Source organism: Astatotilapia calliptera, chromosome 18 (assembly GCF_900246225.1).
Source record: "Astatotilapia calliptera chromosome 18, fAstCal1.2, whole genome shotgun sequence".
NCBI classification, from domain to species: domain Eukaryota; kingdom Metazoa; phylum Chordata; class Actinopteri; order Cichliformes; family Cichlidae; genus Astatotilapia; species Astatotilapia calliptera.
Window position 1 is genome coordinate 3,609,017 of NC_039319.1, and position 15,555 is coordinate 3,624,571.

General features: G+C 44.6%; 1 protein-coding gene across 2 annotated transcripts in view; it reads left to right on the forward strand.

Moving 5' to 3' along the window:
• Positions 1-15,555, forward strand: part of adcy8 (adenylate cyclase 8 (brain)) — a 125,074-nt gene that overhangs the window by 61,800 nt on the left and 47,719 nt on the right. For both annotated transcript variants that reach the window (XM_026149144.1, XM_026149145.1), the window contains exons 6-7: positions 1,492-1,650; positions 6,817-7,087. In XM_026149144.1, the coding sequence (XP_026004929.1) occupies positions 1,492-1,650; positions 6,817-7,087 (430 nt within the window). The remainder of the gene's footprint in view (positions 1-1,491; positions 1,651-6,816; positions 7,088-15,555) is intronic.

The window sequence follows — 15,555 nt, forward strand, 5'->3', positions numbered from 1 at the left end:
TCAGCTACGTCAACAAAGCTAAATCACGCGCTGGCATCATCTGTCATGATTTTACATATAATAACACAATAAAAATAATCTGGTCCTCACCAGGTCTGATAATATCACCTGGATGAACAGTAACACACGACAGATTTCACCATCTAATTATTCATATAAGCCAGAATGCAGAAACAGTGCATGAGCTCACAGCATGATTCAGCATCTTCTAGAACAGGGGTGGGCAATTCCAGGCCCCGAGGGCCGGTGTCCTGCAGGTTTTAGATCTCACCTTGGGTCAACACACCTGAATCACATGATTAGTTCATTACCAGGCCTCTGGAGAACTTCAGGACATGTTGAGGAGCTAATTTAGCCATTTAAATCAGCTGTGTTGGTTCAAGGACACATCTAAAACCTGCAGGGACACCGGCCCTCGAGGCCTGGAGTTGCCCACCCCTGTTCTAGAAGCATTTTTAGCGTTAATAGCTGTATGACTGTATCAGTCTCTCACATCGGTGTGGAGGATTTTTTGACGTAACTTCCTTTCATTGAGTTTAGTTAAACTCTCTCAACAGCGTGTCACAGCATTTCAGTCAGATTGAGGTCTTTGAGTGGAGCATTGCAAAACCTTGGTTCGTTTCTTTTTCAGCCACTCTGCTGTAGATTTGTAGATGTGCTGCTTTTCTTGTGATCTTTGCAGTTTGAGACCGATGGCATTTAACTCTAGGGGCTGTGGCGTGCCAAGGTCCTGTTGTTGCAAAACAAGTCCTAAACGTCAGCCCTCCACCACCGTGCTGACCGTTGGTATGGGGTGTTTGGTTAGTGTTCTGCCCTCCCTGTACGCTGATGCCCAGTTTGGCAGATAGATAAACAGTTCTTCAAAAGGAGAGGCAAAGGCTTCCAGTTCTCATTGCAGGGTTTATTTGTCTCCCTAATGAAGGCACTGTAAAAAAGCATATATTTCTCATGCTCCAGTACAGCCAACTTCAGAGCTAATATTTTGTGTGCTGGTATCAACTTGGCCAGACTCCATGAACTTTTCCTATATTTACTAGAGAAACTTGAGTACACAAACCCGCTTCCTCCCCCTAGTGGGGTGGTGGAGCTACTGCACCCAGCAGTGGCAGCACAGTTAGTTTTAAATGTTGTGCTTTACATTATGGATAAACTTCTCCATTTTGGTCTTGTTCTTCCAGAGCACAAACCTTTACAAACCTAAGACTTCCATGTTCTTTTTTCCCGTTCTTTGGGATTTATTGCAGCCATCAGTAAACCCTGTACTAGCATAAAGCAAAGCTGTACAGCTAATCTTCTCTTTCCACTGTATTAACAAACATGGAGCGGCTAGCCAGTCAGTTGCAACCTCTGTCTGTTGTTTGTTCGTTCTTCTTGCCAAAAATCGGCTAGTTTTCTCCGTTTCTTCTCAGTACATTAGTTTAGCGCCGTAGTCCTGATTTATATAAGAGTACTATGCCAAAAATTAACCGCTTTTTTCCCGCTTTCTTCCAGATACGTGAGATCACGGACGAAACACGACATCGACATGCGTATTGGGATCCACTCCGGCTCGGTACTGTGCGGCGTGCTGGGACTCAGGAAGTGGCAGTTCGATGTCTGGTCCTGGGATGTGGACATCGCCAACAAGCTGGAGTCTGGAGGCATCCCAGGGTGAGGAAACGGAAGGAATTTTCTGTGGCTGTTTTTATCTCCAGTTGGATTATTGGCAGTGGACAGACGGAAAATTCACTCACATAAAACATGGCTCCAGAGAAAGCAAACGGATGTTTGGTAAAGATATGTCATGGCCAGAGCCGAGCAGGAGATGCGATTATGCTGAGTCCCTCGGTCATTTATTTTTATCCACCCTCATATAGTTTTTAAAAGGATAGTTTAGTGGCATAATATGGGAATTTTTTAATCTTCACGTTCCTGTTGTTCCTGTTTGACCTTAAAAGGCAGATTATTTCTCTAAGTACTGATTTAACATTTCCTGCAAGCATCTTTTCCCATAAACTTCTATATAATCTGACTCGTTTTTTCACCCGTCACCTCGTGCTGCAAATTATAACGGAAGCAAATTTGTATGTCTATGTCTGTATGTATACATGTCTGTATGTATCTTCTCCTTAACAGGTGGGCCAATCGAGCTCGAGCATCATCATGTATATAGTGATTATTAACATCTATATGTATTAAAAAAGCATTTATTATAAATCCCAGTTCTTTTGATTTTTCACATTCATCACCCTCCTGTGAATGTGATGTTACATTCTACATTAGTGTTTGTTTCATGTCACGTTCATGTTTGTCGCCCATATGTTACGTAATGTTCATCAAATGTGTATCTGAGGTGGAATTTTGTTCCAGTCATCACTAAATGCATCTCCACTGGTTGCTGAGCCTGGTTCTGCCAGAGGTTTCTTCCTGTTGAAAGGGAGTTTTTCCCCCTGTAGGCAAGTGCTTGCTCACAGGTGTGATCTGATCATTGGGATTTTCTCTGTGTTACTGTAGGTGTTGACCTCACAATATAAAAAAGATCCTCAAGAAAAAATCAGTACCTGGTGAAGAAAGTGAAACATTGAACAGCAAATGTTTTTCACAGGAATTATTTATGTCATGGATTCACTTCAGTTCAAATGAATTCTAGTCAAAGCGGTCATCTCAGAGTACATGTAAGGGAAGATCCTGCAATTTTAGCAAGAGAACTCCAATGAGCTGCTCTTGATGTGATGGTGGGAAAGAAGATTTCTAATAGGATGAGGCTCAGGGAGGGGCAGCTTCGATTGGCTGGGTGGGTGAAGGGAAAGAGAAAATGAATAGAGAGACCACAAATAACACACACAATAAAACACAAAGTACAGGAAACAGAAGACAAAAGCAAGACAAAGCCAGAACTGAATTATGGATTTACATCTAATCAGCGACATGATTACATTGTATCTAGGGATACTTCTTTCCCTTTGGGCATGATGTTTATATACATACATATATATATATATATATATATATATATATATATATATATATATATATATATATATATATATATATATATATGTATATATGTGTATATATGTATATATGTATATATATGTATGTATATATATATATATGTGTGTATATATATGTATGTGTATGTATATATATATATATATATATATATATAGCAGCTGGATAGCGTAGTGGTTAAACTACACGCCTTTGGAACAGAGGATCGCAAGTTCGATTCCTGCCTGGGGCGTCTGTATCCAGTAAGGGTCCTAAGGCTAGACCCCCTATGCTAAGCAAGCCTACCGCAGACATGAGCGAGACAGATAAATATGAAGGCATGCCGGCTCGGACGTCGCCCGGATCAACAAGGTCCGCGTCAGGTGTTGAGGAACCAGGGCACCCTGACGAAAAGTGGGCTACTGGAACAAGAAGGCATCGGTGGGCAAGGGACGAAAACAGGGCGTTGTTGGAATGCTACTACGCAAGTAACCCCGGCGGAAGGGGCTACATGAATAGGATGAGGGACCTATGGCTTCTTCGATACCCAACATCCACAATGACGGCGAAACAACTAGTAGCTCAGTGTTCCAACATTCGAAAGAAGGGACTGCTCTCACAGCTAGAGATTGATGAGGTACAACACAAATGCTACGGCAAGGAGGAGTCAGGACGCCAGGTCAGGGGGGAGATATCATCACCCCCACCCGAGATTGGGTACATAGCCCCAAGTGCGATAGGAGAAGGATCGTTGAGTGCGAGAGGAACTGACCTGAAAAATAGGATCATGGCCAAGCTTGAAACCTGGATCCCCCGTAGCCGGTTACCAAGATTACGTGAAGTACCCTCAGAAGGTCTGCTAGATGATGTTAATGCAGCACTACGGGCAATACCTACAACCACGATTACCGACACTAACAAGCTGATCTACAATACGGCAGCAGTGATCAGTGAGATGCTTGGCTACAAGTTGAACAGCCACAAGGGGCAGTACCCTCCATGGAGAAGGAGGCTAGAGGGCAAGATCAAAGTAGCACGGAGGGAGGTTAGCCAACTAACGGAGTTGCAGAAAGGTGCGACAAATAAGGTGCATAAGAAATACAGCAAGCTGTCCATACCTGAGGCCTTGGAAACTGCCAAGCAAAGACTCACAGCCTTGGCCAGCCGCTTGAGGAGGTACACCAGAGAGATAGAAGGCAGGAGAATAAACCAGCTGTTCTCCACAGAACCAGCAAAGGTGTACTCTCAGTGGCAAGGGAACAATAAGAGAACAGCACCACCAAGGCTGGAGACGGAGCAATACTGGAAGAGCATATGGGAGAAGGATGCAACCCATAACGGCAATGCTCAGTGGCTAGAGGATCTGAGGGCAGACCACAGCGACCTCCCTGAACAGGGTCCAGTAACCATCACAGTGGCAGATATCCAAGAAAGGGTCTCCAGTATGAAGAGTTGGACAGCACCAGGGCCCGACATGGTTCACGCCTACTGGCTGAAGAAGCTGACTGCACTCCACGAGCGTCTGGCAGCACAAATGAACCAGCTGCTAGTTAACGAAAGACACCCAGAATGGCTAACTGAAGGCCGGACGGTCCTGATCCCCAAGGACCCCAAGAAGGGACCGGTCCCCTCCAACTACCGACCAATAACCTGCCTCAGTACTACATGGAAGCTCCTGTCAGGCATCATATCGGCTAAGATGAACAGGCACATGGGTCAATACATGAGCGGGACACAGAAAGGAATTGGCAAGAATACCAGAGGCGCAAAACACCAGCTACTGGTAGACAGAACAATCAGCCGAGACTGCAAGACCAGACTGACCAACCTGTGCACTGCCTGGATTGATTACAAGAAGGCCTATGACTCAATGCCCCACAGCTGGATACTGGAATGCCTAGAATTGTACAAGATCAATGGGACCCTAAGAGCCTTCATCAGGAACTCAATGGGGATGTGGCGTACAACACTAGAGGCCAACTCCAAGCCCATAGCACAAGTTACCATCAAGTGCGGGATCTACCAAGGAGATGCTCTGTCCCCACTGCTGTTCTGCATAGGCCTGAACCCCCTCAGTGAGATCATTAACAAGACTGGCTACGGATACCGACTACGGAACGGAGCAGTTGTCAGCCACCTCCTGTACATGGATGACATCAAGCTGTATGCCAAGAGTGAACGAGACATCGATTCACTGATCCACACTACCAGGCTATACAGCAATGACATTGGAATGTCGTTCGGACTGGAGAAGTGTAGTCGGATGGTAACAAAGAGAGGGAAGGTAGTCAGAACTGAGGGGATTGAACTACCAGAAGGCAACATTGCAGACATAGAGGACAGTTACAAGTACCTGGGGATCCCGCAGGCAAATGGGAACCATGAAGAGGCCGCTAGAAAGGCTGCAACCACCAAGTACCTGCAGAGGGTCAGGCAAGTCCTGAGGAGTCAGCTGAATGGTAAGAACAAGATCCGGGCCATCAACACATACGCCCTGCCCGTGATCAGGTACCCTGCTGGGGTAATAAGCTGGCCAAAGGAGGAGATAGAAGCCACTGACATAAAGACAAGAAAGCTCCTGACCATGCATGGAGGGTTTCACCCCAAGTCCAGCACCCTGAGGCTGTACGCTAAGCGGAAGGAAGGGGGCCGGGGACTGGTGAGTGTCAGCACCACAGTCCAGGATGAGACAACGAACATCCAAGAATACATTGGGAAGATGGCCCCAACTGACCGAGTGCTCAGTGAATACCTCAGGCAGCAGAAACCCAAGAAAGAGGAGGGAGACGAGGAACCATCATGGAAGGACAGGCCCCTGCACGGTATGTACCACCGGCAGATAGAGGAGGTGGCTGATATCCAGAAATCCTACCAGTGGCTGGACAAAGCTGGACTGAAAGACAGCACAGAGGCACTAATCATGGCAGCACAAGAACAAGCTCTGAGTACAAGATCCATAGAGGCTGGGGTCTATCACACCAGGCAAGACCCCAGGTGCAGGCTGTGTAAAGATGCCCCAGAAACAATCCAGCACATAACAGCAGGGTGCAAGATGCTAGCAGGCAAGGCATACATGGAACGCCATAACCAAGTGGCCGGCATAGTGTACAGGAACATCTGTGCCGAGTATAACCTGGAAGTCCCGAGGTCAAAATGGGAGATGCCCCCAAGGGTGGTGGAGAATGACCGAGCTAAGATCCTGTGGGACTTCCAGATACAGACGGACAAAATGGTGGTGGCTAACCAACCGGACATAGTGGTGGTAGACAAACAGAAGAAGACGGCCGTAGTGATCGATGTAGCGGTTCCGAATGACAGCAATATCAGGAAGAAGGAACACGAGAAGCTGGAGAAATACCAAGGGCTCAGAGAAGAGCTCGAGAGGATGTGGAGGGTGAAGGTAACGGTGGTCCCCGTGGTAATCGGAGCACTAGGTGCGGTGACTCCCAAGCTAGGCGAGTGGCTCCAGCAGATCCCGGGAACAACATCGGAGATCTCTGTCCAGAAGAGCGCAGTCCTGGGAACAGCTAAGATACTGCGCAGGACCCTCAAGCTCCCAGGCCTCTGGTAGAGGACCCGAGCTTGAAGGATAAACCGCCCGCAGGGGCGTGCTGGGTGTTTTTTTTTTATATATATATATATATATATATATATATATATATATTGCCATTTTTTATCTTTACTGGATAGTAAGTGCAGGCATTAAGTGGGGAGAGAGCAAGCACGAAGCAAAGGACTGTGGGTCAGACTTGAACCCAGACCACTGTGGCCTGTGGTTACCTTCTCACCCACTGAGCTAAAGTGGCAAAAGATGTTTTAAATATGTATGTTTTTTCTCCATTTCAGGAGGATCCACATCTCTAAGGCAGCTCTGGATTGTTTAAACGGTGACTACGAGGTGGAGGAAGGCCACGGGAAGGACCGCAACGACTTCCTTCGCCGCCACAACATCGAGACGTACCTGATAAAGCAGCCCGAGGAGAGTCTGCTCTCCCTGCCGGAGGACATCATGAAGGAGGCGGCCAGCTCGGCCGACCGTCGAGCCAGCAGCGCTACCTTTAACGAGGCCTCGTGGAGCCCCGAGCTCCCCTTTGACAACATCGTGGGGAAGGAGAACGTAAGTCCCGCCACTGCTTGTAATTCAGGTCATGATGTATGCACTTTATCACCCTGCCAGAGAATGTCTGTCTTTGCAGCAAACTTCTTCTGCAGTGATGATTAAACTGTTATCTTTAATTCTACGTTCGGGGGAGGGGAATGAATTTTATCTGCTCGTTAGCTAATGACATAATGACCCCATTTCTGGGTTCAAATGTTTCCTTATGATGAATGGGAGTCTCGTCTCTTTAATATTCTCCAGTGCTCCGTTTTTTTTTTTTTAAACTGGCACAAGCCCACCAGACCTATTTAATTGCCATTCTCAGCCTGGTTTCTTCTCAGCCTGGTAGGACCCAGGTGCTGCTAATTAAATGCCCTTAATTAATTGATCATCAGCAAGTGTAAGCACCTCTATAAAAGCAGTTTGTTGGTCTGGAGCATTCAGGCACGTGCAAACATTACAGCACGAGTGAAAATCCTCGCAAATTCATCCCATAGTCAGATCATGCAATGCTCAGAGACATGCACAAACCTGAGTTTTTTCTTTCTTTTCCTGTCATACAATATTACATTCATGACAGTACAATTAGAAAAGATTGAACAAATATGGCTTGTTTGGAAGTGGAGACGTTTGGCCATAGCACTTCATACAGCACAGACGGTCAGCGCGGCGCTGCAGGGGTATTGATTTGGGCTTGGCCCAAACTGAGTCATGCAACAGGACAATGATCCCGAGCACAGCAGCAATGGCTGAAAAAGAAAATGTTGCGAAGGTCCAGCCAAAGTCCGGACCTCAAGAGAGCTGTGCAAAAATGAAGTGATGCTGCAAAGAAGAGTGGGACAGATTTTATCCACAGAAACTGATCATTTGATCAAGTTATTATCAATAAAGGTTGTTGATTAAGCTATTTAATCATATGGCGTGCCTAGTTTTTCGCAGGACTCCACGTCATATCAAAACTGTACATAAGCTAATCCTTGACAAGTTTTCCAGCGATGTTAGATTCAACGTTAGAGCAGCGACTTTGTAAATCCTCGTTTCATCGACGCCTGAATGCTAAACTTTACTGTAACACCTGTTAGAACAACCACACGCATCTTTTTATTGGAGCTAAACAAATTTGGACTGTTTTCAATTGTCTGTGCTTGTTTTCGTTTTGGAACTGAAGCATTTGGACCCAGAAATGAGTGAAGATGCCAGACGAAGCAAGTAGATGGGAGGAAATAAACTTCTGTTTCATTTTTCCTGATGATATTTGGACGACTAGAATACTCTTGGCCAGCTTGTTTGCTTTAACTGAGTTTCACTGCAGGATGAAGTTTTTTGTCACGGCGGGCGTTTTTTAATTTATTTATTTGTTTTTTGTTTACAGTGCATGGGATCTTCGCAGTTGTTTCGCCTGTTTGTTGGTTGCTTTGTCCTTTTTGGGGGGTTTTGTTTTCCTGGGAGCGAGTGGACAGCTTTCTGCAGAGAAAATGTGTTACTGTGGTAACGCATCACTGCGCGCCAGCCTTCTTTTTATTTTTTATTTTCGGATGACGAGCTTGTGATTGTGTGGCCCATTTTAAACATCCTCCTCATTTCTTCTTCATTTGCCTGCCTGTGACAACAAACCAGCCCCCGGAGGGGTTTTGTGTTTTGTCTAAGACGGTTGAATTTGGAGAGAGTGATTGAAGGTTGAGCTTGTTTCACATTTTCTTTCTTTTTTTTGTTGAACAATGTGGAAGGGAGAGGGAGAAAAACTAACAGCTGATGGATGTTTGTGACAGTTTCAAATGGTGTTCAGAGAGTTTCCTGTCAGGAAATATCTGAAAATATGTTAGAAAAATGTCCTTAAAACATCAGACACAGGCTGATGAATGCATCATTGTTTTGTTTTTTTACAGTATCATTTAATGCAGTTTTCTCTGTTTGCACCGTTCACAGATCCTTTTGCCTCTATAAGGAGCTAACACACCGGTTAGATATATAGTCATAGACTGAGGAAGAGAGGCGTGCAACTGCAATGAAACAACATGATGGCGCTGTAAAGTCTGATTGCTGTGTCTTGTGAACACTGTTGGGCATTTACCTTGCAGTATAAAGCCACCTTGAGGTGACTGTTGTTGTGATTTGTGCTGCATTAATGAGCTTGAACTGAATTAAAGGCAGGATTACGTGTTGTGTGCTGCCAGGTTCATGGGCGAAGGCGAGGCTGTGTGGTTCGGGTAAATTGTGAAGATCTTTTTAAAGGAAACTTCTTAATCTGCTCTTGAGTTGCCATCTTCAGGTCTTTGAAAGACGTTTATGCAAGAAAAAAATGAAAGATTTGTTACTTATCTTTTCTTTTAGAAGATTGTGCTGTTTGAGCTATGTTGCATTGTGTTGCATTAGTATGCCTGAGTAAGGCTACCAAATGTTGAGGGCATTACATTTTAAGTGTGCGTGTTAGTCCCCATAGGGAAATAGTTCCTCTGCATTTAACCCATTCACCCAGTGAAGCAGTGGGCAGCCACCAGTGCAGCGCCCGGGGAGCAGTGTGTAGGGACGGTACCTTGCTCAGGGGTACCTCAGGGTAGCCGTTCAGTGGAGTCGAACCCCCGACCTTCCGATCATGGGGCCACCACTCTACCTACTGAGCTATGCCTGCCCTTACATGGACTACGTTGCATATGAAAATGGTGTGATACCTTTTTGATGAATTAAGTACCAGCGTGACCTGCACTGAAACCGAGACGACTCTGCTCTTGTGCTGCTTTAATTGTTGCGACATCATTGGGCTGCTTTTCTCTTTCTCTCGGTGTTTTGTGCTCTGCAGTGATTTGAATCAGGCCTAATTAACCATCAGCTTAACTGAGTTCTTTCCTAAATGAGGTTTTAAAAACACCCCAGATATTTTATGCTGAATGCATGTGCTGTCTATATCCAATAGTACTGATACCTGAGAGCAGTGATGTCTTTGAAAAGTAAACCTGGAATGCTTCGACGACAGGGTCATAAAGTCTCGTCTTTTAATGACTGACAGACACAACAGCGCTCAGCTGTATACGACTAAAGAGGTGTTGTTGTCACCCTGCTGGGTGGGTGGTGTGGACACCCCGGTTTGTGGTTACTTGAGAACGAGCCAACGTAGGATTTTGAAATTACACCACAGGTGCAGCTACTAAAAATCTCAGATGAGTTAGAATCTCTGTCACCTCGACCTCAGGGTCAAGGTCAGTTTTCCAAAACTCTTGTGAATGTGATACTCCTGAAGGAAGTGTTATCATAGGTGCATCTACTGGGAGGCTGATGGGTAACACTGGAGTCTTTCATGATGTGCATGATGTTATTAGGGGGGAGGTTTCAATTTCTGGGAAAAGACGGTAAAAAAGATATTTGCAGCTGAAGCAGTGTGTGTCCATTTCACAGCCTCACCTACACCAGCAGCATCCTTTGTTTTGTCCTCTTTACAGTTCTGCACACTGGAGTAATATTGGGAGGGGGGAGGCAACTCTAAACAGTGGCGTCTTCTGCTCATGCATGACTCTTTTTTTATTCTCAGTCCTGATCCATGGCCTATGTTGTCTGAAAGGATCATAAGCAGGACAATCTGCCTTAAAGTGGAGATTTCAGATTTTTGTATATGACGTGATGGAGAAATGAAAAATTCAGAGCTCTTCTGTGTTGCATTTGAGCTTCACGTGAAAGGTAAAGTAAAAGCGGTGATTATTGAGCATGAGCATTTCAGCATTGTGAAACTTGAGCTGTTGGATTTCGTTCTGGCCTTCATCTTGGAGGAGGAGGTGCAGTTATTCTGATGTCTCCTTAGCTTTGAAGTTTACATTTTCTTCACATTTCGTATGTATTTTTCTGTGTATCAGTTTGTGTAACCACTGCTGACTGAGCTGCTGCCCATCTTTGAAGGCTGAAATATTGAAACTTCATTCAGTTCATTTTATGTCAAGTCAAGTCAAGTCAAGTTTATTTATAGAGCACATTTAAAAACACCCAAGGCTGACCAAAGTGCTGTACAGTAAATACAGATAAAAATACAATAGAACACAATTTCGTAAAACACCTCGCTGATCAAATAAAAAATAAATAAACAAATAAATTAAACCTTTCTAAAAGCCAATGAAAAGAGGTGAGTTTTAAGAGCAGTTTTAAAAGTTTCTAGGCTTTTGGAGAATCTGACGTGAGGAGGTAAACTGTTCCACAGTCTGGGTGCAGCCACAGCAAACGCCCTCTCTCCCTTTGTCTTTAATTTATACCTGGGAACATCTAAAAGCATCAGATCGGCTGACCTCAAAGATCTCCTGGGGTGATAAGTACTAAGGAGTTCTGACAGGTAAGAAGGTGCAGTGCCATTTAAAACCTTAAAAGCCAGCAGTAAGATTTTAAAATCAATCCTAAAAGCAACTGGGAGCCAGTGGAGAGAGCAGAGAACCGGAGTGATGTGGTCTCTTTTTTTTGAACCGGTCAACAGGCGAGCGGCAGCGTTCTGCACCAGTTGAAGGCGATGTAGACAGGAACGATCTAGGCCAGCATAGAGGGAATTACAGTAGTCCAGCCGTGAAGTAATAAAAGCATGGACCACTCTTTCTAGATCGTTCCTCGTCTGTGTTTTATCTTTTTCTTTGTTCTTGTAATTGGAAAGGTTCTGCAGAGTTTCCTTGTAAACACATTTTATTTAGTTACTTCCAGGTGTCTGATGTATCACAGTAAATGAATGTGAGCTTGTTTTGCTGTATTACACCTGACAGTGTGTTAGTGTTAATGTAGATGAGGGTGCTCGGTCTCTGCAGCAGATTAAACTCTGACCGTTGTCTTACGCATACTTGGACGTATCTGCTGTCCTCCCACAAACAAAGACATGTCATCGTGCATGATGATGGGAGGGGGATTAAGAGTGCATTCTCAGGCCACATTAGCATTCCCAGATTGCTTTGATCGGACGAGCTTTTTGTGTCCAGCGCTGCTGGCTGACACCCAGCACCACAAACATGCCGCTTGGCGAGGACTCGTTGTTCCTCCATCACAAAGTGAATGGCGCCTTCCTACAGCTTCTGCTCCAGGCCGTCGAGCTTCACGTTTCATCAGGATAACTGGAGAAGGCGAACAGTTAGCCAAACAGTTAGCTTAAGATTTCATGTTAAACACATCACCAAGCCATTTCAAAACCCTGCAGAGATAATAGAGATAATGAAGACTTAATTTAGCATCAAACTTGAAACGTTTAAAAGACATTTATAGAAGTAGGCTGTCGACCGCGTGTGATGCATCAGTGTCTGTGTTTTCTCCTTCGTCTCTTTTAGTTTCTTCCTGTTTGGCTTCCTTTGTTTTTATTTACTGCAATTGTTCTCTTCCCTCCTTTGTTATTTGTCTGATTTTCTCTGTGCTGTGTACTCCAAACGTGGTTTTGCTCTGTCATCGTTTTCCTTGTTGGATAGAAAATAGACTTCTTTTCCTGTCCTCCTTCTCTCTTCCCAAATGGTTGCAGCAGATGGCCCCGCCCCTCCCAGAGCCTGGTTCTGACTGAGGTTTCTTCCTGCTAAAAGGGAGTTTTTCCTTCCCACTGTCGCCAAAGTGCTTGCTCATCATATGATTGTTGGGTCTAGCTTACAATCTAAAGCATCTTGAGGCGACTGTTGTTGTGATTTGGGGCTGTATAAATAAAATTAAATTGAGTTGAATAGACTGATTAAAGTTCCCGTGTGCTTGTCTGGCTGGCTGTGATTGAGTGCACTCAAGAACGTTAAACACAAACTTGACAATTTCCTTTTGATTTCATGGACATTCAGGTCATAAATTATACATTACAATTATTATAATACATACTATTATAAATCATAATATGTATTTAAAAGTCCAGTCACAACAGATTGCAGTCTAACACTGTATATTCTACACGTTTTTATGAATACAGCGCTGTTACAACATGCGATGGTAATGCCATATTTTCGCTCCTTATGTGAACAGTGAAATGTGTCTCCGCTCTCAGCGTGTGCCAAATGTGCAGAGCTGCAGTTTGATTGTTTCATCTCCTGCAGCTCCGAGCTGACAGCAAACTCTGCAAACTCGCCTCCTGTGTATATGAGGCTGAATGCAGCAGGAGTTTACAGCGTCTGATGTAAGCGTGTGTTTGGATGCAGAGGAATGGTTTTTCTGAAAAGTGCCACTTGGTTTTTTTTTTTTCTTCTGGCACAATGAAAGCCTGTTAGAGAAGTCAATTCAAACAGTGGCTCTTTGCATATCAAAGGCTCCTCGGAGGAGTTTCAAAGCATCTCTTTAAAAAAAAACACTTTTATTTTCTATTGCGTTGCTTTCCTTGGAGCTCGAGTTCTCACTGCTGGTTTTCTGTGACCCCCGTCCTTCACTCCTATTGGTCTGATTTGGCTGGCACGATACTGGTGCACGCCTGTGTCAGTCAGACAGGAAATAAAGGGACTGCAGTACAACAAGAAGAGTTCAGTTATGTCTTGGCTGCGTCCATTGTTATGACATGAATATTTGAAGGCCGATAATCGGTGTAAACGTGACTCGCCACCGCATGGTCAGCGTTTCTGGAAATTAATCACCGTCTTGTTAAGTGGGCGCTGCTTCTCTGCTGCAGGGAAATAAGTACTGTAGAAATGAGCCGACACAGTCGGATGGCAGTGGTTGACGTAGTCGTGAAATTAAATCAATTAATTAGTGTTTATGGACACTTGTCTTCATTTACTTGAACATTATTCTGTATCAGACCAGTCTAGCATCAATTCATTTGTGTCCATGTGCATGAAGTTAACATTTTCCACTTTTGAAAGGTGAAAACGTCATTTTGCTGCTCACGCGAGAAGCCATGATTCAAGTCCCACACAGAGAGTAAAACTACTGGATTAGATTAGAGATCAAATATAATGAATTTATAAGCTGTTTCATGGGTGAGTGAGGGTTAGTCCTTTCCTCAACAATTAATAAGGCAGAGAAGTAGGAATGCATTTTTCCCAGGAGGAATATAGCACCAGGGATCACACGGTCAGTGAATCAGATGTGATGTGAATCGTATGCTGTGGCTTTAACAACCCAGCTGAACATCTATAGAAGACTTTGGACCAACCACCACCATCAAAACACAGGATATGGGGATAATTTTGGACCAATGGTGTCCATCCCTCTAGCAGTAATTCAGAGAATCCACATGAAGGCCCGACACCTTGTTAAGTGTACTCACACTAGGAGATCTGTAAGTCCAGGAAGTTTGACAACTGCAGCTGCTGCATTTCTTCTGTGTTCTCATCATAAACTTTAAATAAGTCAATAAGGCAACTAAAGTATACTAAAATCTAACTGTCCCGTTAGCTTAGAAGCTCGTTTTTCTTGCTTTAGTAGCCGATATTTAAACAAAAACACTAGAAATACTCAGCCTATGTTTGACTCTTATGCTAAGATTGAATGACTGACTTCTCTCACCTGCAGTAATCTGACTTTATGCTCCTTTTCTTCAGCCAGGACGCTGACAGCAGCTTTCACACTGACATGGGCACTAGGAGCTTCCATTAACTGTACACAGCTGGTTGAAGACATGCAATAACACATAATAGCAGATGATTCACCGATTTCACAGGCAGCTGACTGAAGCAGCAGGTAACAGCTCTGTGCTGATAACTGTTATAAAAACAGGATTTAGTATCTGCGGCCAACCATTATCTTCCAATTATCCTGTGTTTTATTGCGTAAGACACAGATAGCCACTGAAGAAATGACATCATATCCTGTGTGTCACTGTGATTACGGGAGCTATCGTCCATCCGGGACTGATTGCTATCATGAAACTCAGAAGATTCGTCGCGTGCCCTGAAATCGTACTCGGAGCTCCGTGTGGGCTCTGCGCCGACTCAGTGGCTCTGTCTCTACCTCTTTCATGCTTCACTGTGTACCTGCCGGCGCCCGTGATGCACAGCACAGTCGCAGTGCTTTCGCCTCGAAGGAGCTTCTGCGTTTCCTTAGAAGACCCGGTTACTCCGAGTCCCCGCTCTGTGAAATCCAGGCCAGAAAGAAATGGGTTCAGTTTCATGTTTCATTTCAGCTCTGCTCAAGTCTCACGTCTGCATTTGAAATGAAAGGTGGCTCAGCCGACAGGGACGCGCGGCAGCTTGATCTCTTTCTAGACGCTCCTCCCTTGACCTAATTCTCGCTACCTTGTTTGCATGTTCACTTTCAAGGCTCGCCGAAGGCTAGAAGCAGTCTGAGTTTGTGCTCAGTGCTGCTGTAGTGACTTAAGTCATGCCAGTTCAACTACAAAGCAGTGTGCAATCAAAAGTCTGAAGACGACATATTCAGCTTCTCCTTACGTTAAGTCATGTATACACTGCAGTAGCGGTAAATGCTCATTAATAAACATGGACAAAAACTCCATATGAGCAAAAGTGTCATCGTGCTGCTCTAAATGCTCAGGTTTGTTTTCTTTAGTTTCAAAACCACTAAGCTGGTGTCACGAAAGCACCCAGGTCGTGTTTTGATGCTCAGCTCCAGGCGTGGAAACC